Consider the following 24,635-nt stretch of genomic DNA (forward strand, 5'->3'; position numbering starts at 1 on the left):
TATAAATCAGGAAGCAACAAATGACAACCCCAAAATATATCTTATTTAAGAATGGCAAATCTGACCATCCATCAGATTTAACACATAATCTACCCTGGTATGGAAGGGGCTATTAGCATATACAATGCAGGTCTATATGCCAGATTTTTTGTCAGAGAATGGTTGGTTTCCCCCATAACAGACATGCCACTGTTGCACCCATTGGCACATTTGGCCTGGCTGGACAGCCCTAAGGCTCACGGGGTCCACTGCTGTTTAACACTGTTGATGACTTCTCTCCCAAAAGGCTGCATGTGGCATAGCTCTTTCCAGCTTTCTGATAGCTAGTCAACAGGGAAGAGGTTTCTGGACATAATTTTTGGTTCCCCCTTTTCTCTTCTTGTCTTTTAGTTATCAATGTATTAGGCTATTTAAAGTGGCTCCAAAGCTAACTAATATATACATATATGTGTGGTTCTGGGGGATTGAACCCAGGGCCTTGCACATGCTAGGCAAGCATTCAATAGCTGAGCCACACGCCCAACCCTTCTCTGAGGATTCTAGGTAAGTAGCTTTACCTCTGAGCCATGTACCCAAGCTCCTCACAGACCAATTCTACACAAATGCTCTACCATTGAGCCACGCCCCCAGCCCCTCACTGGGGGAATCTAGGCAGGGGCTCTACTACTGAGCCACGCCCCCAGCCCCTCACTGGGGGATTCTAGGCAGGGGCTCTACTACTGAGCCATGCCCCCAGCCCCTCAGTGGGGGATTCTAGGCAGGGGCTCTACTACTGAGCCACGCCCCCAGCCCCTCACTGGGGGATTCTAGGCAGGGGCTCTACTACTGAGCCATGCCCCCAGCCCCTCAGTGGGGGATTCTAGGCAGGGGCTCTACTACTGAGCCATGCCCCCAGCCCCTCACTGGGGGATTCTAGGTGAATGCTCTATTGCTGAGCATCACCCTTCCCCCATTTTACTTTTATTTTCACACAGAGTTTGGTTAAGTTGCCCAGGTTGGCCTTGAACTCCCTCTGTAGCCCAAAGCAGAACATGAACTTGTGATACTCCTGCCTCAGTCTCTTAAATAGCTTGGATTTGAGGTGAATGTTACCCTTCCCATCTAATGTTTTCCATTACTGAAGCAAGGTTGTCCTGATGTTGTGTGATCTATAGGTTTCTCCAATTTGGCTAGCAGGTATAGCACCGTTCCCAGTCCTGTGTGATAGCAGCATCCAATGCCTTCCCATCTCTTCCAATGCTGTCTCTCTGGCCTCAAGCATTTTTCTCAGAAGCATGCACTAATTGGGACGATGAATACTTGATACTCAGGGAGAACGTGCTGTTGGTGTACAGGAATCTCTGTGCCCATCACTCTGCTCTAGTAATTCAACATCATGAGCTCTAGCTGCCTCTGTCAAATAAATAAAAATTTAAAAAAAAAAAAGAAAAATCACTATCAGCTGGTTATGGTGGCACATGCCTTTAATTTCCCACACTTGGGAGTCTGAGGTAGGAGGATTGCTGTGACTTTGAGAGTTTGAGGCCAGTTTGGGCTAAAGTGAGGTGGGAAGGGCTGGAAAGATGTATTAACAGTTAAGGTGCCTGCCTGTGACACCTAATGACCCAGGTTCAATTCCCCAAGTACCCACGTACAGCCAGATGCACAAGATGGCGCCTGCATTTTGGATTTGTTTGCAATGGCTGGAGGCCCTGGCATGCCAGTTCTCTACCTCTCTCTAACAAATAAGTAAAAGTAAAATATTTGGGGCTGGAGAGATGGCTTGGTGATTAAGGCACTTGCCTCTGAAGCCTAAGGACCTAGGTTTGACTCGACTCCCCAGAGCCCACATAAACCAGATGCACAAGGCGGTGTGTACATCTAGAGTTCATGTCCAGTGGCTTGAGGCCCTGGGGCACCCATTCTCTCTCTCCCTCTAATAAACAAATAAAAATAAAAATCTAAAAAATATTTTAGAAAAGAAAAAAGAGCTTCCTCTCTCTGTGTGTGGGTGTGTGTGAGTGTGCACGTGCGTGTGTGCGTGTACACGCACAAGCATATGGAGGCCAGAGGTCAACCTTAGGTGCCACCACCCACCTCCTTTGAGACAGAGTCTCTGATTGGCCAGGAGCTCACCGAGCAGGCTGTTCTGCTAGCCAGTGAGCCCCAAGTATCTCCTGTCTCTGACTCCTCAGCACTGGGGTTACAGGCAAACACCACACCTGACTTTCTTGCACATGGGTTCTGGGATTAAACTCAGGTCTTCATGCACTTTGCTGACTGAGCTATCTCCCCAGCCCACGTTTATGCGTTTTGTGTGAGAGGGTGAATTCAATCATATTACCCCATCATGGCTAGCAGAAGAAAGACAATGGCTTTTTATGAGGGCTTCATGTTTAAACTATTTTCTATACTTTGTTAATTAGATTCCTTTAAACATTTTCAGTGGAATTTATAAAATTAATATATTGTATTTTCTTCTTTTTTTTTTTTTCTTTGAGGCAGGGTCTCACTCTAGCCCGGCTGACCTGGCATTCACTATGTAGTCTCAGGGTGGCCTCCAACTCACAGCGATCCTCCTACCTCTGCCTCCCAAGTGCTGGGATTAAAGGTGTGGGCCACCATGCCTGGCAATATCTTGTATTTTCTATCTAAGGACTTCAATTGTCTGATTAATGAACAAAATATTAATACTTGATTGTTCAGGTATTCTAGCAGAGGCCTCTAATCTCAGCATTTAGGAGGCATATTCCAGGCCAGCCTGGGCTATACAGTAAGATTGCCTCAGAAAACAGAAAAAAAAAAAAAAAAAACCAAAAAACAAAAAAAAAAACAAGGCAGGAGAGATGGCTCCATGGTTAAAGGTGCTTGCTTGCAAAGCCTGATGGCCTGAGTTTGATTCCCCAGTACTCACATAAAGCCAGATGAACAAAGTGAGACAGGTACCTGGAGTTCATTTGAAGCTGCAGGAGGCCTTAGTATGCCATGTCATGCCATTCCTCCCCCCCCCCCCGTTTGCTTGTGAGTATAATTAAATAAAAAAAAAATTAGGGGGCTGGAGAGATGGCTCAGAGGTTAAAGATGCTTGCTTGGAAACCCAACAGCCCAGGTCTAATTCCCCAGTACTGACTTAAAGCCAGATGCACAAAGGCATCTGGAGTTCATTTGCAGGAGCAAGGGGCCCTGGCACACATTCCCTCATTCTCTGCTTGTAAATAAATAATAAATAAAATAATCTTTTAAAAAATTTAACACAAACAAAAATACAAACAAGCTACCAGGGCTGGGGCCATGACTCAGTGGGTAAAATGGTTGGTACATCAACACGAGGGCCCAACGGCTATGCAAAAGCCTCCCCAGTGGCGGGATTACCGGGGCACGCCATCACACCCAGCTTTTTTTTACTTTCCTCCCTGAGGTTGGGTCTTGCTCTAGCCCAGGCTGGCCTTGAACTCACTATGTAGTCTCAGGCTGGCCTTGAACTCATAGTGATTCTCCTACCTCTGCCTTCCAAGTACTGGGATTAAAGGTGTGCACTACCATGACCAGCCACCTTATTTTTTTGTGACAGAAGTTTTGCAAGAAAGGACTTGGCATAAAAAAGAAAGATGTCCAGGTGTGATGGCGCACACCTTTAATCCCAGCACTGGGGAGGCAGAGGTAGGAGGATCGCCGTGAGTTTGAGGCCACCCTGAGACTACATAGTGAATTCCAGGTCAGCCTGGGCTACAGTGAGACTCTAGCTTGAAACACCAAAAATAAATAAATATAGTTTTAAAGATTTTGTTTTTATGCATTTATTACAGTCAGAGGAGAGAGAGAGGGAGAGAATGGGTGTGCCAGGGACTCCAGCCACTGCAGACGAACTCCAGGCACATGTGCCACCATGTGCGTATGGTTTACGTGGGTCCTGGAGAAAATCAAACCTGGGTCCTTAGGCTTCATAGGCAAGCGCCTTAACTGCTAAGCCATCTCTCCAGTCCATAAATAATTTTTTACAAAAGGAAGATGGTGGCTATATTGGTAAGTTTACTTGTTAACTATGACCAGACACCTGACCAGAAGTGTCTTAAGGAAGGAAAGGACGGATTTCATCTCAAAGTTCCAGGAGTAGGGTCCATCATGTCAGGGAAGGCCAGGCATCAATCAGGAGCAGTAGGCTGGCTGGTCACCGGGCAGCTGTAATCAGGAAGCAGAGCACTCACAGGCAGCGGGGAAAGGCTGTAAGACCCCAAGGTCCGCACCCTATCACCAATTCCACGAGCAAGCCTCCACCTCCTAAGAGATCCGCTGTCTTCCCCAACAGCGCCGCCAGCTGGGGACTAAGTGTTCAAACACCCGAGCCTATGGGGAGGACCTTTTACATTCAAACCAAGACAGTGGCTCTGGGAGACCAACGGCTGTCACTCTTTTCAGAGCTCACGGAGAGTGGAGCCGTGTGGGATGGAGGAGGGTGTGACTCCCAACAGAACACCCAGGGGACCCAGTGCGTGAAGATGTTGAGGTCCAACTACACAGGTGAGGCGCTTGGGACGCTTTGGGAAGGAGTATCCTTGTGTAAATGCAGGGAATGGCCTGGCTAGGCTGGCAGAGGTACCAGCTGTTATACAGTCTGCCTGCTGGCACTGTGGCACCAAGAAGAGTTGTCAAGAACAGAGGAGCGGCGGCTGGACAAGTGGCTAGTAGCTAAGAATGCTTCCTGTGCGAGCAATGGGCCTGAGAGAGGGCTCCACTATGACCCCCAGAACCCACGCTAACAGCTGTGGTCTTATCCCCTAGGGGAGCAGAAACCCGGATATTGTGGGGGGGGGGGGTTGCACGCCTTTAATCCCAGCACTCGGGAGGCAGAGGTAGGAGGATCGCTGTGAGTTCAAGGTCACCCTGAGAATATAGAGTGAATTCCAGGTCAGCCTGTGCTACAGCAAGACCCTAACTTAAAAAACAAACAAAAAACAAAAAAAAAGAGAGAGAGAGAGAGAGAGAGAGAGAAAGAAAGAAATGATTTCAGCCGTGGTGGCGCAGGCCTTTAATCCCAGCACTTGGGAGGCAGAACTAGAAGGATCACTAAGAGTTCAAGGCCAGCCTGGAACTACATAGTAAATTCCAGGTCACCGAGGGCTACAGCGAGACCCTACCTTGAAAATGAATTCTCAGGGGAGATGATGGAGAAATTTACAATAAGCTGAATCCAGAAGTTCTACTAAGAGCCCAGGCCACATGTAGTAGCTCAAGGGTTCAATCCCAGCCGTAAGGAGTCAGAGGTAGGAGGACTGATATGAGGTTGAGGCCACCCTGAGACTACATATTGAATTAAAGGTCAGCCTAGGCTAGAGAGACACCCTACCTCAAAAAACAAAACAAAACAAAACAAATTTTAAAAAAAATAAATAAATAAGAGCCTAGCTCTAGGGAAAACCCCCATATAAGATGCAAGTAAATGGAAGTTAAATGTTTTTATAAATGTTTTTTTAAATATATGAATGATTGCAGGTGGGAAGAGACAAAGAAGAGATGCAACAAATCCAGACACAAGTGGGTGGAGTAGCATCAATTACTCAGATCTTACAGCCTCAAATAATCCTAACAGAAGCTCAAGCACAGGTATATCAAATGCTACTGTGAGCAACCCACACTCCAACATTCCTATGACCTTGACTGACCCCATCACTACTGGAAGCAACACTGAAGCAACCAATAGTGTGATGACCCCACAATCCATCACACCTATGTCCTCGAATAAATCCACCATTCCAGTGAGCTCCCCTGAAACCACCTTTCCTGTGACCTCCACTGAATCCACCACTCCTGTGAGCACCCCTGAAACCACCACTCCTGTGACCTCGACTGAATCCACCACTCCAGTGAGCACCCCTGAAACCACCACTCCTGTAACCTCCACTGAATCCTCCACTCCTGTGAGCACCCCTGAAACCACCACTCCTATGACCTCGACAGAATCCACCTCTCTTGTGAGCACCCCTGAAACCACCACTCCTGTGACCTCCCATGAATCCACCACTCCTGTGAGCACCCCTGAAACCACCACTCCTGTGACCTCCACTGAATCCAGCACTCCTGTGAGCACCCCTGAAACCACCACTCCTGTGACCTCGACTGAATCCACCACTCCTGTGAGCACCCGTGAAACCACCAATCCTGTGACCTCCACTGAATCCACCACTCCTGTGAGCACCCCTGAAAACAACACTCCTGTGACCTCCACCGAATCCACCACTCCTGTGAGCACCCCTGAAACCACTACTCCTGTGACCTCAACTGAAACCACCAGTCCTGTGAGCACCCCTGAAACCACCACTCCTGTGACCTCGACTGAATCCACCTCTCCTGTGAGCACCCCTGAAACCACCACTCCTGTGACCTCGACTGAATCCACCACTCCTGTGAGCACCCCTGAAACCACCACACCTGTGACCTCCACTCAATCCACCACTCCTGTGAGCACCCCTGAAACCACTACTCCTGTGACCTCAACTGAATCCACCAATCCTGTGAGCACCACTGAAACCACGACTCCTGTGACCTCCACTGAATTCACCACTCCTGTGAGTACCCCTGAAACCACCACTCCTGTGACCTCGACTGAATCCTCCACTCCTGTGAGCACCCCTGAAACCACCACTCCTGTGACTTCGACTGAATCCACCACTCCTGTGAGCACCCCTGAAACCACCACTCCTGTGACCTCGACTGAATCCAGCACTCCTGTGAGCACCCCTGAAACCACCACTCCTGTGACCACCCCTGAATCCACCACTCCTGTGAGCACCCCTGAAACCACCACTCCTGTGACCTCGACTGAATCCACCTCTCCTGTGAGCACCCCTGAAACCACCACTCCTGTGACCTCGACTGAATCCACCTCTCCTGTGAGCACCCCTGAAACCACCACTCCTGTGACCTCCACTGAATCCACCTCTCCTGTGAGCACCTCTGAAACAACCACTCCTGTGACCTCGACTGAATCCACCAATCCAGTGAGCACCCCTGAAACCACCACTCCTGTGACCTCGACTGAATCCACCTCTCTTGTGAGCACCCCTGAAACCACCACTCCTGTGACCTCGAATGAATCCACCACTCCTGTGAGCACCCCTGAAACCACCACTCCTGTGACCTCGACTGAATCCACCACTCCTGTGAGCACTCCTGAAACCACCACTTCTCTGATCTCGACTGAATCCTCCACTCCTGTGAGCACCCCTGAAACCACCACTCCTGTGACCTCGACGGAATCCACCACCCCTGTGAGCACCCCTGAAACCACCACTCCTGTGACCTTGACTGAATTCTCCACTCCTGTGAGCACCCCTGAAACCACCACTCCTGTGAGCACTCCTGAAACCACCACTCCTGTGACCTCGATGGAATCCACCACTCCTGTGAGCACCCCTAAAACCACCACTCCTGTGACCTCCACTGAATCCACCACTCCTGTGAGCACCCATGAAACCACCACTCCTGTGACCTCGACTGAATCCAGCACTCCTGTGAGCACCCCTGAAACCACCACTCCTGTGACCTCGACTGAATCCACCTCTCCTGTGAGCACCACTGAAACGACCACTCCTGTGAGAACCCCTGAAACCGCCACTCCTGTGACCTCGACTGAATCCACCACTCCTGTGAGCACCCCTGAAACCACCACTCCTGTGACCTCGACTGAATCCACCATTCCTGTGAGCACCCCTGAAACCACCACTCCTGTGACCTCGACTGAATCCACCTCTCCTGTGAGCACCCCTGAAACCACCACTCCTGTGACCTCCACTGAATCCACCACTCCTGTGAGCACCCCTGAGACCACCACTCCTGTGACCTCCACAGAATCCACCACTCCTGTGAGCACCCCTGAAACCACCACTCCTGTGACCTCGACTGAATCCACCTCTCCTGTGAGCACCCCTGAAACCACCACTCCTGTGACCTCCACTGAATCCACCACTCCTGTGAGCACCCCTGAGACCACCAGTCCTGTGACCGCCACTGAATCCACCTCTCCTGTGAGCACCCCTGAAACCACCACTCCTGTGACCTCGACTGAATCCACCACTCCTGTGAGCACCCCTGAAACCACCACTGCTGTGGCCTCCACTGAATTCACCACTCCTGAGAACACCCCTGAAACCACCACTCCTGTGACCTCGACTGAATCCACCATTCCTGTGAGCACCCATGAATCCACCACTCCTGTGACCTCGACTGAATCCACCACTCCTGTGAGCACCCCTGAAACCACCACTCCTGTGACCTCCACTGAATCCACCACTCCTGTGAGCACCCCTGAAACCATGACTCCTGTGACCTCCACTGAATCCACCACTCCTGTGAGCACCCCTGAAACCACCAATCCTGTGACCTCCACTGAATCCACCACTCCTGTGAGCACCCCTGAAACCACCACTCCTGTGACCTCGACTGAATCCACCACTCCTGTGAGCACCCCTGAAACCACCACTCCTGTGAGCACACCTGAAACCACCACTCCTGTGAGCACCCCTGAAACCACCACTCCTGTGAGCACCCCTGAAACCACCACTCCGGTGACCTCCACTGAATCCACTACCCCTGTGAACACCCCTGAACCCACCACTCCTGTGACCTCCACAGAATCCACCACTCCTGTGAGCACCCCTGAAACTACCACTTCTGTGACCTCCACTGAATCCACCACTCCTCTGAGCACCCCTGAAACCACCACTCCTGTGACCTCCACAGAATCCACCACTCCTGTGAGCACCCCTGAAACCACCACTCCTGTGACCTCGACTGAATCCACCTCTCTTGTGAGCACCCCTGAAACCACCACTCCTGTGACCTCGACTGAATCCACCACTCCTGTGAGCACCCCTGAAACCACCACTCCTGTGACCTCGACTAAATTCACCGCTCCTGTGAGCACTCCGGAAACCACCACTTCTCTGACCTCGACTGAATCCACCACTCCTGTGAGCACCCCTGAAACCACCACTCCTGTGACCTCGACGGAATCCACCACCCCTGTGAGCACACCTGAAACCACCACTCCTGTGACCTTGACTGAATCCTCCACTCCTGTGAGCACCCCTAAAACCACCACTCCTGTGACCTCGAATGAATCCACCACTCCTGTGAGCACTCCTGAAACCACCACTCCTGTGACCTCGGCGGAATCCACCACTCCTGTGAGCACCCCTAAAACCACCACTCCTGTGACCTCGAATGAATCCACCACTCCTGTGAGCACTCCTGAAACCACCACTCCTGTGACCTCGACTGAATCCACCTCTCCTGTGAGCACCCCTGAAACCACCACTCCTGTGACCTCGACTGAATCCACCTCTCCTGTGAGCACCCCTGAAACCACCACTCCTGTGACCTCCACTGAATCCACCACTCCTGTGAGCACCCCTGAGACCACCACTCCTGTGACCTCCACAAAATCCACCACTCCTGTGAGCACCCCTGAAACCATCACTCCTGTGACCTCGACTGAATCCACCTCTCCTGTGAGCTCCCCTGAAACCACCACTCCTGTGACCTCCACTGAATCCACCACTCCTGTGAGCACCCCTGAGACCACCACTCCTGTGACCTCCACAGAATCCACCACTCCTGTGAGCACCCCTGAAACCACCACTCCTGTGACCTCAACTGAATCCACCTCTCCTGTGAGCACCCCTGAAACCACCACTCCTGTGACCTCGACTGAATCCACCTCTCCTGTGAGCACCCCTGAAACCACCACTCCTGTGACCTCGACTGAATCCACCTCTCCTGTGAGCACCCCTGAAACCACCACTCCTGTGACCTCGACTGAATCCACCACTCCTGTGAGCACCGCCGAAACCACCACTCCTGTCACCTCCACAGAATCCACCACTCCTGTGAGCACCCCTGAAACCACCACTCCTGTGACCTCGACTGAATCCTCCACTCCTGTGAGCACCCCTGAAACCACCACTCCTGTGACCTCAACTGAATCCACCACTCCTGTGAGCACCCCTGAAACCACCACTCCTGTGACCTCGACGGAATCCACCTCTCCTGTGAGCACCCCTGAAACCACCACTCCTGTGAGCACCCCTGAAACCACCACTCCTGTGACCTCCACTGAATCCACCCCTCCTGTGAGCACCCCTGAAACCACCACTCCTGTGTACTCGACTGAATCCTCCACTTCTGTGAGCACCCCTGAAACCACCACTCCTGTGACATCGACTGAAACCACCAGTTCTGTGAGCACCCCTGAAACCACCACTCCTGTGAGCACCCCTGAAACCACCACTCCTGTGACCTCAACTGAATCCACCTCTCCTGTGAGCACCCCTGAAACCACCACTCCTGTGACCTCGACTGAATCCACCTCTCCTGTGAGCACCCCTGAAACCACCACTCCTGTGACCTCGACTGAATCCACCTCTCCTGTGAGCACCCCTGAAACCACCACTCCTGTGACCTCGACTGAATCCACCACTCCTGTGAGCACCGCCGAAACCACCACTCCTGTCACCTCCACAGAATCCACCACTCATGTGAGCACCCCTGAAACCACCACTCCTGTGACCTCGACTGAATCCTCCACTCCTGTGAGCACCCCTGAAACCACCACTCCTGTGACCTCAACTGAATCCACCACTCCTGTGAGCACCCCTGAAACCACCACTCCTGTGACCTCGACTGAATCCACCTCTCCTGTGAGCACCCCTGAAACCACCACTCCTGTGAGCACCCCTGAAACCACCACTCCTGTGACCTCCACTGAATCCACCCCTCCTGTGAACACCCCTGAAACCACCACTCCTGTGTACTCGACTGAATCCTCCACTTCTGTGAGCACCCCTGAAACCACCACTCCTGTGACATCGACTGAAACCACCAGTTCTGTGAGCACCCCTGAAACCACCACTCCTGTGACCTCGACTGAATCCACCACTCCTGTGAGCACCCCTGAAACCACCACTCCTGTGACCTCGACGGATTCCTCCACTCCTGTGAGCACCCCCGAAACCACCACTCCTGTGACCTCGACTGAATACACCACCCCTGTCAGCACCCTTGAAACCACCACTCCTGTGACCTCGACTGGATCCACCACTCCTGTTAGAACCCCTAAAACCACCACTCCTATGACCTCGACTGAATCCACCTCTCCTGTGAGCACCCCTGAAACCACCACTCCTGTGACCTCGACTGAATCCACCACTCCTGTGAGCACCCCTGAAACCTCCACTCCTGTGATCTTGACTGAATCCACCACTCCTGTGAGCACCTCTGAAACCACCACTCCTGTGACCTCGACTGAATCCACCACTCCTCTGAGCACCTCTGAAACCACCACTGCTGTAACCTCCACTGAATCCTCCACTCCTGTGAGCACCCCTGAAACCACCACTCCTGTGACCTCGACTGAATCCACCTCTCCTGTGAGCACCCCTGAAACCACCACTCCTGTGACCTCGACTGAATCCACCTCTCCTGTGAGCACCCCTGAAACCACCACTCCTGTGACCTCCACTGAATCCACCTCTCCTGTGAGCACCCCTGAAACCACCACTCCTGTGACCTCCACTGAATCCACCCCTCCTGTGAGCACCCCTGAAACCACCACTCCTGTGACCTCGACTGAAACCAACAGTCCTGTGAGCACCCCTGAAACCACCACTCCTGTGACCTCGACTGAATCCACCACTCCTGTGAGCAGCCCTGAAACCACCACTCCTGTGACCTCGACTGAATCCACCATTCCTGTGAGCACCCCTGAAACCACCACTCCTGTGACCTCGACTGAATCCACCATTCCTGTGAGCACCCCTGAAACCACCACTCCAGTGACCTTGACTGAATCCACCACTCCTGTGAGCACCCCTGAAACCACCAGTCCTGTGACCTCCACTGAAACCATCTCTCCTGTGAGCACCCCTGAAACCACCACTTCTGTGAGCACCCCTGAAACCACCACTCCTGTGGCCTCCACTGAATCCACCACTCATGTGAGCACCCCTGAAACCACCACTCCTGTGACCTCCCCTGAATCCTCCACTCCTGTGAGCACCCCTGAAACCACCACTCCTGTGACCTCTACTGAATCCAGCTCACCTGTGAGCACCCCTGAAACCACCACTCCTGTGACCTCCACTGAATCCACCACTCCTGTGAGCACCCCTGAAACCACCACTCCTGTGACCTCCCCTGAATCCTCCACTCCTGTGAGCACCCCTGAAACCACCACTCCTGTGACCTCGACGGAATCCAGCTCTCCTGTGAGCACCCCTGAAACCACCACTCCTGTGACCTCCACTGAATCCACCACTCCTGTGAGCACCCCTGAAACCACCACTCCTGTGACCTCCACTGAATCCACCACTCCTGTGAGCACCCCTGAAACCAGCACTCCTGTGACCTCGACTCAATCCACCACTCCTGTGAGCACCCCTGAAACCACCACTCCTGTGACCTCGACTGAATCCACCACTCCTGTGAGCACCCTTGAAACCACCACTCGTGTGACCTCGACTGAAACCACCAGTCCTGTGAGCACCCCTGAAACCACCACTCCTGTGACCTCGACTGAATCCTCCACTCCTGTGAGCACCCCTGAAACCACCACTCCTGTGACCTCGACTGAATCCACCACTTCTGTGAGCACCCCTGAAACCACCACTCCTGTGACCTCGACTGAATCCACCTCTCCTGTTAGCACCCCTGAAACCACCACTCCTGTGACCTCCACTGAATCCACCACTCCTGTGAGCACCCCTGAAACCACCACTCCTGTGATCTCGACTGAATCCACCACTCCTGTGAGCACCCCTGAAACCACCACTCCTGTGACCTCGACTGAATCCTCCACTCCTGTGAGCACCCCTGAAACCACCACTCCTGTCACCTCGACTGAATCCTCCACTCCTGTGAGCACCCCTGAAACCACCACTCCTGTGACCTCCACTGAATCCTCCACTCCTGTGAGCACCCCTGAAACCTCCACTCCTGTGACCTCCACTGAATCCACCTCTCCTGTGAGCACCCCTGAAACCACCACTCCTGTGACCTCGACTGAATCCACCACTCCTGTGATCACCCCTGAAACCACCACTCCTGTCAGCACCCCTGAAACCACCACTCCTGTGGCCTCCACTGAATCCACCAGTCCTGTGAGCACCCCTGAAACCACCACTCCTGTGACCTCCACTGAATCCACCACTCCTGTGAGCACCCCTGAAACCACCACTCCTGTGACCTCCTCTGAATCCTCCACTCCTGTGAGCACCCCTGAAACCACCACTCCTGTGACCTCGACGGAATCCAGCTCTCCTGTGAGCACCCCTGAAACCACCACTCCTGTGACCTCGACTGAATCCACCACTCCTGTGAGCACCCCTGAAACCACGACTCCTGTGTCCTCCACTGAATCCACCACTCCTGTGAGCACCCCTGAAACCACCACTCCTGTGAGCTCGACTGAATCCACCAGTCCTGTGAGCACCCCGGAAACCACCACTCCTGTGACCTCGACTGAATCCTCCACTCCTGTGAGCACCCCTGAAACCACCACTCCTGTGACTTCGACGGAATCCTCCACTCCTGTCAGCACCCCTGAAACCACCACTCCTGTGACCTCGACTGAATCCACCACTTCTGTGAGCACCCCTGAAACCACCACTCCTGTGACCTCGACTGAATCCACCACTCCTCTGAGTACCCCTGAAACCACCACTCCTGTAACCTCGACGGATTTCTCCACTCCTGTGAGCACCCCTGAAACCACCACTCCTGTGACCTCGACTGAATCCACCACTCCTGTGAGCCCCCCTGAAACTTCCACTCCTGTGACCTCGACTGAATCCACCACTCCTGTGAGCACCCCTGAAACCACCACTCCTGTGACCTCGACTGAATCCACCACTTCTGTGAGCACCCCTGAAACCACCACTCCTGTAACCTCGACGGATTCCTCCACTCCTGTGAGCACCCCTGGAACCACCACTCCTGTGACCTCGACTGAATCCACCAATCCAGTGAGCACCCCTGAAACCACCACTCCTGTGACCTCGACTGAATCCACCACTCCTGTGAGCACCCCTGAAACCACCACTCCTGTGACCTCGACTGAATCCACCTCTCCGGTGAGCACCCCTGAAACCACCACTCCTGTGAGCACCCTTGAAACCACCACTCCTGTGACCTCCACTGAATCCACCACTCCTGTGAGCACCCCTGAAACCACCACTCCTGTGACCTCGACTGAATTCACCACTCCTGTGAGCACCCCTGAAACCACGACTCCTGTGTCCTCCACTGAATCCACCACTACTGTGAGCACCCCTGAAACCACCACTCCTGTGACCTTGACTGAATCCACCACTTCTGTGAGCACACCTGAAACCACCACTCCTGTGAGCACCCCTGAAACCACCACTCCTGTAAGCACCCCTGAAACCACCACTCCTGTGACCTCCACTGAATCCACCACTCCTGTGAGCACCCCTGAAACCACCACTCCTGTGACCTCGACTGAATCCTGCACACCTGTGAGCACCCTTGAAACCACCACTCCAGTGACCTCGACGGAATCCACCACTCCTGTGAGCACCCCTGAAACCACCACTCCTGTGACCTCCACTGAATCCACCACTCCTGTGAGCACCCCTGAAACCACCACTCCTGTGACCTCCACTGAATCCTCCACTCCTGTGAGCACCCCTGAAACCACCACTCCTGTCATCTCGACTGAATCCTCCACTCCTGTGAGCACCCCTGAAACCACCACTCCTGTGACCTCGACTGAATCCTCCACTCCTGTGAGCACCCCTGAAACCACCACTCCTTTGACCTCCACTCAATCCACCACTCCTGTGAGCACCCCTGAAACCACCACTCCTGTGACCTCGACTGAATCCACCTCTCCTGTGAGCACCCCTGAATCCACCACTCCTGTGAGCACCCTTGAAACCACCACTCCTGTGACCTCCACTGAATCCACCACTCCTGTGAGCACCCCTGAAACCACCACTCCTGTGACCTCGACTGAATCCACCACTCCTGTGAGCACCCCTGAAACCACGACTCCTGTGTCCTCCACTGAATCCACCACTCCTGTGAGCACCCCTGAAATCACCACTCCTGTGACCTCGACTGAATCCACCACTCCTGTGAGCACCCCTGAAACCACCACTCCTGTAAGCACCCCTGAAACCACCACTCCTGTGACCTCCACTGAATCCACCACTCCTGTGAGCACCCCTGAAACCACCACTCCGGTGACCTCGACTGAATCCACCACACCTGTGAGCACCCCTGAAACCACCACTCCTGTGACCTTGACTGAATCCAGCACTCCTGTGAGCACCCTTGAAACCACCACTCCAGTGACCTCGACGGAATCCACCACTCCTGTGAGCACCCCTGAAACCACCACTCCTGTGACCTCCACTGAATCCACCACTCCTGTGAGCACCCCTGAAACCACCACTCCTGTGACCTCCACTGAATCCTCCACTTCTGTGAGCACCCCTGAAACCACCACTCCTGTCATCTCGACTGAATCCTCCACTCCTGTGAGCACCCCTGAAACCACCACTCCTGTGACCTCGACTGAATCCTCCACTCCTGTGAGCACCCCTGAAACCACCACTCCTGTGACCTCCACTCAATCCACCACTCCTGTGAGCACCCCTGAAACCACCACTCCTGTGACCTCCACTGAATCCAGCACACCTGTGAGCACCGCTGAAACCACCACTCCTGTGACCTCCACTGAATCCAGCACTCCTGTGAGCACCCCTGAAACCACCACTCCAGTGGACACGACGGAATCCACCACTCCTGTGAGCACCCCTGAAACCACCACTCCTGTGACCTCCACTGAATCCACCACTCCTGTGAGCACCCCTGAAACCACCACTCCTGTGACCTCCACTGAATCCTCCCCTCCTGTGAGCACCCCTGAAACCACCACTCCTGTGACCTCGACTGAATCCTCCACTCCTGTGAGCACCCCTGAGACCACCACTCCTGTGACCTCGACTGAATCCAGCACACCTGTGAGCACCCCTGATACCACCACTCCTGTGAGCACCCCTGAAACCACCACTCCTGTGACCTCGACTGAATCCAGCACACCTGTGAGCACCCCTGATACCACCACTCCTGTGAGCACCCCTGAAACCACCACTCCTGTGACCTCGACTGAATCCAGCACACCTGTGAGCACCCCTGAAACCATCACTCCAGTGACCTCGACTGAATCCTCCACTCCTGTGAGCACCCCTGAAACCACCACTCCTGTGACCTCGACTGAATCCAGCACTCCTGTGAGCACCCCTGAAACCACCACTCCAGTGACCTCGACGGAATCCACCACTCCTCTGAGCACCCCTGAAACCACCACTCCTGTGACCTCCACTGAATCCACCACTCCTGTGACCTCGACTGAATCCACCTCTCCTGTGAGCACCCCTGAAACCACCACTCCTGTGAGCACCCTTGAAACCACCACTCCTGTGACCTCCACTGAATCCACCACTCCTGTGAGCACCCCTGAAACCACCACTCCTGTGACCTCGACTGAATCCACCACTCCTGTGAGCACCCCTGAAACCACGACTCCTGTGTCCTCCACTGAATCCACCACTCCTGTGAGCACCCCTGAAACCACCACTCCTGTGACCTCGACTGAATCCACCACTCCTGTGAGCACACCTGAAACCACCACTCCTGTGAGCACCCCTGAAACCACCACTCCTGTAAGCACCCCTGAAACCACCACTCCTGTGACCTCGACTGAATCCAGCACTCCTGTGAGCACCCCTGAAACCACCACTCCAGTGACCTCGACTGAATCCAGCACTCCTGTGAGCACCCCTGAAACCACCACTCCTGTGACCTCGACTGAATCCAGCACACCTGTGAGCACCCCTGAAACCACCACTCCTGTGACCTCGACTGAATCCTCCACTCCTGTGAGCACCCCTGAAACCACCACTCCTGTGACCTCCACTCAATCCACCACTCCTGTGAGCACCCCTGAAACCACCACTCCTGTGACCTCGACTGAATCCAGCACACCTGTGAGCACCCCTGAAACCACCACTCCAGTGACCTCGACTGAATCCAGCACTCCTGTGAGCACCCCTGAAACCACCACTCCTGTGACCTCGACTGAATCCAGCACACCTGTGAGCACCCCTGAAACCACCACTCTTGTGACCTCGACTGAATCCTCCACTCCTGTGAGCACCCCTGAAACCACCACTCCTGTGACCTCGACTGAATCCACCACTCCTGTGAGCACCCCTGAAACCACCACTCCTGTGACCTCGACTGAATCCAGTACACCTGTGAGCACCCCTGAAACCACCACTCCTGTGACCTCGACTGAATCCAGTACACCTGTGAGCACCCCTGAAACCACCACTCCTGTGACCTCGACTGAATCCAGCACTCCTGTGAGCACCCCTGAAACCACCACTCCAGTGACCTCGACGGAATCCACCACTCCTCTGAGCACCCCTGAAACCACCACTCCTGTGACCTCGACTGAATCCACCACTCCTGTGAGCACCCCTGAAACCACGACTCCTGTGTCCTCCACTGAATCCACCACTCCTGTGAGCACCCCTGAAACCACCAGTCCTGTGACCTCCACTGAATCCACCTCTACTGTGAGCACCCCTGAAACCACCACTCCAGTGACCTCGACGGAATCCTCCACTCCTGTGAGCACCCCTGAAACCACCACTCCTGTGACCTCGACTGAATCCAGCACTCCTGTGAGCACCCCTGAAACCACCACTCCTGTGACCTCGACGGAATCCTCCACTCCTGTGAGCACCCCTGAGACCACCACTCCTGTGACCTCGACTGAATCCAGCACACCTGTGAGCACCCCTGAAACCACCACTCCTGTGACCTCGACTGAATCCAGCACACCTGTGAGCACCCCTGATACCACCACTCCTGTGAGCACCCCTGAAACCACCACTCCTGTGACCTCGACTGAATCCAGCACTCCTGTGAGCACCCCTGAAACCACCACTCCAGTGACCTCGACGGAATCCACCACTCCTCTGAGCACCCCTGAAACCACCACTCCTGTGACCTCCACTGAATCCACCACTCCTGTGACCTCGACTGAATCCACCTCTCCTGTGAGCACCCCTGAAACCACCACTCCTGTGAGCACCCTTGAAACCACCACTCCTGTGACCTCCACTGAATCCACCACTCCTGTGAGCACCCCTGAAACCACCACTCCTGTGACCTCGACTGAATCCACCACTCCTGTGAGCACCCCTGAAACCACGACTCCTGTGTCCTCCACTGAATCCACCACTCCTGTGAGCACCCCTGAAACCACCACTCCTGTGACCTCGACTGAATCCACCACTCCTGTGAGCACACCTGAAACCACCACTCCTGTGAGCACCCCTGAAACCACCACTCCTGTAAGCACCCCTGAAACCACCACTCCTGTGACCTCGACTGAATCCAGCTCACCTGTGAGCACCCCTGAAACCACCACTCCAGTGACCTCGACTGAATCCAGCACTCCTGTGAGCACCCCTGAAACCACCACTCCTGTGACCTCGACTGAATCCAGCACACCTGTGAGCACCCCTGAAACCACCACTCCTGTGACCTCGACTGAATCCTCCACTCCTGTGAGCACCCCTGAAACCACCACTCCTGTGACCTCCACTCAATCCACCACTCCTGTGAGCACCCCTGAAACCACCCCTCCTGTGACCTCGACTGAATCCAGCACACCTGTGAGCACCCCTGAAACCACCACTCCAGTGACCTCGACTGAATCCAGCACTCCTGTGAGCACCCCTGAAACCACAACTCCTGTGACCTCGACTGAATCCAGCACACCTGTGAGCACCCCTGAAACCACCACTCTTGTGACCTCGACTGAATCCTCCACTCCTGTGAGCACCCCTGAAACCACCACTCCTGTGACCTCGACTGAATCCACCACTCCTGTGAGCACCCCTGAAACCACCACTCCTGTGACCTCGACTGAATCCAGTACACCTGTGAGCACCCCTGAAACCACCACTCCTGTGACCTCGACTGAATCCAGTACACCTGTGAGCACCCCTGAAACCACCACTCCTGTGACCTCGACTGAATCCAGCACTCCTGTGAGCACCCCTGAAACCACCACTCCAGTGACCTCGACGGAATCCACCACTCCTCTGAGCACCCCTGAAACCACCACTCCTGTGACCTCGACTGAATCCACCACTCCTGTTAGCACCCCTGAAACCACGACTCCTGTGTCCTCCACTGAATCCACCACTCCTGTGAGCACCCCTGAAACCACCAGTCCTGTGACCTCCACTGAATCCACCTCTACTGTGAGCACCCCTGAAACCACCACTCCAGTGACCTCGACGGAATCCTCCACTCCTGTGAGCACACCTGAAACCACCACTCCTGTGAGCACCCCTGAAACCACCACTCCTGTGAGCACCCCTGAAACCACCACTCCTGTGACCTCGACGGAATCCACCACTCCTGTGAGCACCCCTGAAACCACCACTCCTGTGACCTCGACTGAATCCAGCACACCTGTGAGCACCCCTGAAACCACCACTCCTGTGACCTCGACTGAATCCACCACTCCTGTGAGCACCCCTGAAACAACCACTCCTGTGACCTCGACTGAATCCACCACTCCTGTGAGCACCCCTGAAACCACCACTCCTGTGACCTCGACTGAATCCAGCACACCTGTGAGCACCCCTGAAACCACCACTCCTGTGACCTCGACGGAATCCACCACTCCTGTGAGCACCCCTGAAACCACCACTCCAGTGACCTCGACGGAATCCACCACTCCTGTGAGCACCCCTGAAACCACCACTCCTGTGACCTCGACTGAATCCAGCACACCTGTGAGCACCCCTGAAACCACCACTCCTGTGACCTCGACTGAATCCTCCACTCCTGTGAGCACCCCTGAAACCACCACTCCTGTGACCTCCACTCAATCCACCACTCCTGTGAGCACCCCTGAAACCACCACTCCTGTGACCTCGACTGAATCCAGTACACCTGTGAGCACCCCTGAAACCACCACTCCTGTGACCTCCACTCAATCCACCACTCCTGTGAGCACCCCTGAAACCACCACTCCTGTGACCTCGACTGAATCCAGTACACCTGTGAGCACCCCTGAAACCACCACTCCTGTGACCTCGACTGAATCCAGCACTCCTGTGAGCACCCCTGAAACCACCACTCCTGTGACCTCCACTGAATCCACCTCTCCTGTGAGCACCCCTGAAACCACCACTCCTGTGACCTCGACTGAATCCACCTCTCCTGTGAGCACCCCTGAAACCACCACTCCTGTGACCTCGACTGAATCCACCACTCCTGTGAGCACCCCTGAAACCACCACTCCTGTGACCTCGACTGAATCCACCACTCCTGTGAGCACACCTGAAACCACCACTCCTGTGACCTCGACTGAATCCTCCACTCCTGTGAGCACCCCTGAAACCACCACTCCTGTAAGCACCCCTGAAACCACCACTCCTGTGACCTCGACTGAATCCAGCACTCCTGTGAGCTCCCCTGAAACCACCACTCCTGTGAGCACACCTGAAACCACCACTCCTGTGAGCACCCCTGAAACCACCACTCCTGTGAGCACCCCTGAAACCACCACTCCTGTAAGCACCCCTGAAACCACCACTCCTGTGACCTCGACTGAATCCACCACTCTTGTGAGCACACTTGAAACCACCACTCCTGTGAGCACCCCTGAAACCACCACTCCTGTAAGCACCCCTGAAACCACCACTCCTGTGACCTCGACTGAATCCTCCACTCCTGTGAGCACACCTGAAACCACCACTCCTGTGAGCACCTCTGAAACCACCACTCCTGTAAGCACCCCTGAAACCACCACTCCTGTGACCTCTACTGAATCCAGCACTCCTGTGAGCACCCCTGAAACCACCACTCCAGTGACCTCGACGGAATCCACCACTCATGTGAGCACCCCTGAAACCACCACTCCTGTGACCTCCACTGAATCCAGTACACCTGTGAGCACCCCTGAAACCACCACTCCTGTGACCTCGACTGAATCCAGCACTCCTGTGAGCACCCCTGAAACCACCACTCCTGTGACCTCCACTGAATCCACCTCTCCTGTGAGCACCCCTGAAACCACCACTCCTGTGACCTCGACTGAATCCACCTCTCCTGTGAGCACCCCTGAAACCACCACTCCTGTGACCTCGACTGAATCCACCACTCCTGTGAGCACCCCTGAAACCACCACTCCTGTGACCTCGACTGAATCCACCACTCCTGTGAGCACCCCTGAAACCACGACTCCTGTGATCTCGACTGAATCCTCCACTCCTGTGAGCACCCCTGAAACCACCACTCCTGTGACCTCGACTGAATCCTCCACTCCTGTGAGCACCCCTGAAACCACCACTCCTGTGAGCACCCCTGAAACCACCACTCCTGTGACCTCGACTGAATCCAGCACACCTGTGAGCACCCCTGAAACCACCACTCCTGTGACCTCGACTGAATCCTCCACTCCTGTGAGCACCCCTGAAACCACCACTCCTGTGAGCACCCCTGATACCACCACTCTTGTGACCTCCACTGAATCCACCTCTCCTGTGAGCACCCCTGAAACCACCACTCCTACCAGTACCTCTACAGCCTGGAGCACTCTTCTCACCACCACTCCCAGGTTCACCTCCACCGCAGCCACTACTGTCACCTCAACATCACTGAAGACCTCTTCAGCTCCCACAGTTCCAGCAACTACACCAAGTAATCAATTATTCTCTTCCCCTCTCTCACTCTCCATTTGTGTGTCTGTCTCCTGTCCTTCTCTGTGTCTTTGGCTGTCAGTTTTTATGTCTTTCTCCACTCCTGCTTTCTTTTATGTTTGAATTGAATCTTGAGCCTTTGCTTGGCAGACAAGTACTATGATTCAGCTAAGTCCTCAGATCTATTTATATGTATTTCACAAAAATGTATATAACTTGGTGTGGTGGTGCACACCTTTAATCCCAACACCCAGGAGACAGAGGTATGTCGATATCTGTGAGTTCGAGACCAACCTCAAACTACAGTCAATTCCTCGTCAGCCTCGATGAGAGTTAGACCTTACCTCAAAAACACCAAAGAAAGGCTGGGGGATGGCTTAGCGGTTAAGGTGTTTGTCTGCAAAACCAAAGGACCCAGGTTTGATTCCCCAGGACTCACGTTAGCCAGATGCACAAGGGGGCACACACATCTGGAGTTTGTTTGCAGTGTTTGGAGGCTTTGGCGCACCCATTCTCAATCTTTCTCTCTCTGTCTTTCCCTCTTTTCTTTCTCCCCCTCCCTGTTTCTCTGTCAAATAAGTAAATAATAAAAATCAATCAATAAATAAGAAATCTCCATAAGTTAAAAAAAAATCCAAAGAAATAAATTATATATTTGCAAGGAGAGAGCGAGGAGGAAGAAGAAGAATAAAAGAAAGGAAGTGAAGAAGTGAGGAACAAAGGAAGATGGGTAGAAGGAAAAGAAAGAAAAGGAAGAGAAAAACTGGTGTTTTGGGGCGCGCATGTCACGCTGTAGCATGCTATGCAAATATATGTTTGACCTTGGCCTGTCTTTTTCAGAGAAGTGCCTCAATGGAGGGGTGTGGACAGGAAATGCCTGTCAGTGCCCCACTGGCTTCACAGGAGAGCTGTGTGAGAAGGCCGTGATCCGCTGTCAGAATGGAGGCACCTGGGATGGGGTCAAATGTATATGCCCCAGCCTCTACTATGGGCCAAGGTGTGAGACCGTGGTTGAAAGCCTTGAGATCGGTGAGTGAAAAATGAAATAAAACAACAGGGGCTGGAGAGTGGTACTGCAGGTAAAAGCCCTTGTCACAGATGCATGCGTGTCTGAGCTCAGATCCCCACTACCACATAAAAGCCCTTGTCACAGATGCATGCGTGTCTGAGCTCAGACCCCCACTACCACATAAAAGCCCTTGTCACAGATGCATGGGTGTCTGAGCTCAGATCCCCACTACCACATAAAAGCCCTTGTCACAGATGCATGCGTGTCTGAGCTCAGATCCCCACTACCACATAAAAGCTCTTGTCACAGATGCATGCGTGTCTGAGCTCAGACCCCCACTACCACATAAAAGCCCTTGTCACAGATGCATGGGTGTCTGAGCTCAGATCCCCACTACCACATAAAAGCCCTTGTCACAGATGCATGCGTGTCTGAGCTCAGATCCCCACTACCACATAAAAGCTCTTGTCACAGATGCATGCGTGTCTGAGCTCAGACCGCCACTACCACATAAAAGCTTGAAGTCATGGCAAGACAGAGACAGGAGAGTGTCCTAGAAGCTCGTGGACCAGCTCTTCTGAGAGATCTTACCTCAAACGAGGTCAAAGGCAAGGGCCCCTGGGAGTTGTGCTCTGACCTCCACATGTGCACTGTGACTCATGCACCCAAATTCACACTCACATACCAAATTAAAAAAAAAACAAAAAGGAAAAACCCAGTGCACACCTTTAATCCCAGCACTTGGGAGACAGAGGTAGGAGTATCGCCATGAGTTTGAGGCCAACGTGGGACTACAAAGTGAATTCCAGGTCAGCCTGGGCTAGAGGGCAACCCTACCTTAGAAAAATAAATAAATAAATAAGAAAAGAGATAGACATTAGTGATCAGAAGTGAGGTACAATTCCCCACCCCGCTGCCCGCAAGAGCTAAGCAGGATCTTCCAGTAAGTTGAAGGGAGCTCTGCCCTAACTCGTGGATTGTGAAGAATGAACTGCTGTTGGGTCTGATTGACTGTCGATGGATTGTGGTGTGGCGTATCTGGAGGCTATTGAATGCAACTTACAATGCTTAATAAAAATCTTTATTAATTAATTAATTAATTTATTTTTGGTTTTTTTTTTTCCTTTTTTTTTTAATTTTTATTTATTTATTTGAGAGCGACAGGCACAGAGAGAAAGACAGATAGAGGGAGAGAGAGAGAATGGGCGCGCCAGGGCTTCCAGCCTCTGCAAACGAACTCCAGACGCGTGCGCCCCCTTGTGCATCTGGCTAACGTGGGACCTGGGGAACCGAGCCTCGAACCGGGGTCCTTAGGCTTCACAGGCAAGCGCTTAACCGCTAAGCCATCTCTCCAGCCCTATTTTTGGTTTTTTGAGGTAGGGTCTCACTCTGGCTCAGGCTGACCTGGAATTCACTATGGAGTCTCAGGGTGGCCTCGAACTCTCGGCGATCCTCCTACCTCTGCCTCCCGAGTGCTGGGATTAAAGGCGTGCGCCACCACGCCCGGCCTAAAAATCTTTATTCTTAAAAAGAAAAGAAAAGAGATAGGCAAGTGAAGTGAGAACTCCAAGTTCTCTCCCCCAGCACCAAGCCCGCAAGTCCTCACCGGGCTGGTAACCCTCCCCACGTCTTTTCTAGGCTAGATTTTGTTTTTACATAGTAATGCAGTTTAAAACATTTTAAAATGAATAATAGTAATTAAAAAAAAAACACACCTTTGGCTGGGGAGATAGCACAGTGTGCCCACATCCCAATGTACCTATAGCTGTGGGAGGCAGAATCAAGAAAACGCCAGAACGCACAGGCCCGCCAGTCTGGCCTTCCCAAAAGAGACC

General features: G+C 53.4%; 1 protein-coding gene across 1 annotated transcript in view; it reads left to right on the forward strand.

Annotated features, from left to right (window-relative positions):
* The window catches only part of Muc17 (mucin 17, cell surface associated), a 53,635-nt gene that overhangs the window by 16,312 nt on the left and 12,688 nt on the right, over positions 1-24,635 (forward strand). Inside the window, exons 2-3 of the mRNA XM_045142857.1 lie at positions 4,396-4,497; positions 22,632-22,820. Of these exons, the coding sequence (XP_044998792.1) occupies positions 4,396-4,497; positions 22,632-22,820 (291 nt within the window). The remainder of the gene's footprint in view (positions 1-4,395; positions 4,498-22,631; positions 22,821-24,635) is intronic.

The sequence above is a fragment of the Jaculus jaculus genome, chromosome 2 (assembly GCF_020740685.1).
Source record: "Jaculus jaculus isolate mJacJac1 chromosome 2, mJacJac1.mat.Y.cur, whole genome shotgun sequence".
NCBI lineage: Eukaryota > Metazoa > Chordata > Mammalia > Rodentia > Dipodidae > Jaculus > Jaculus jaculus.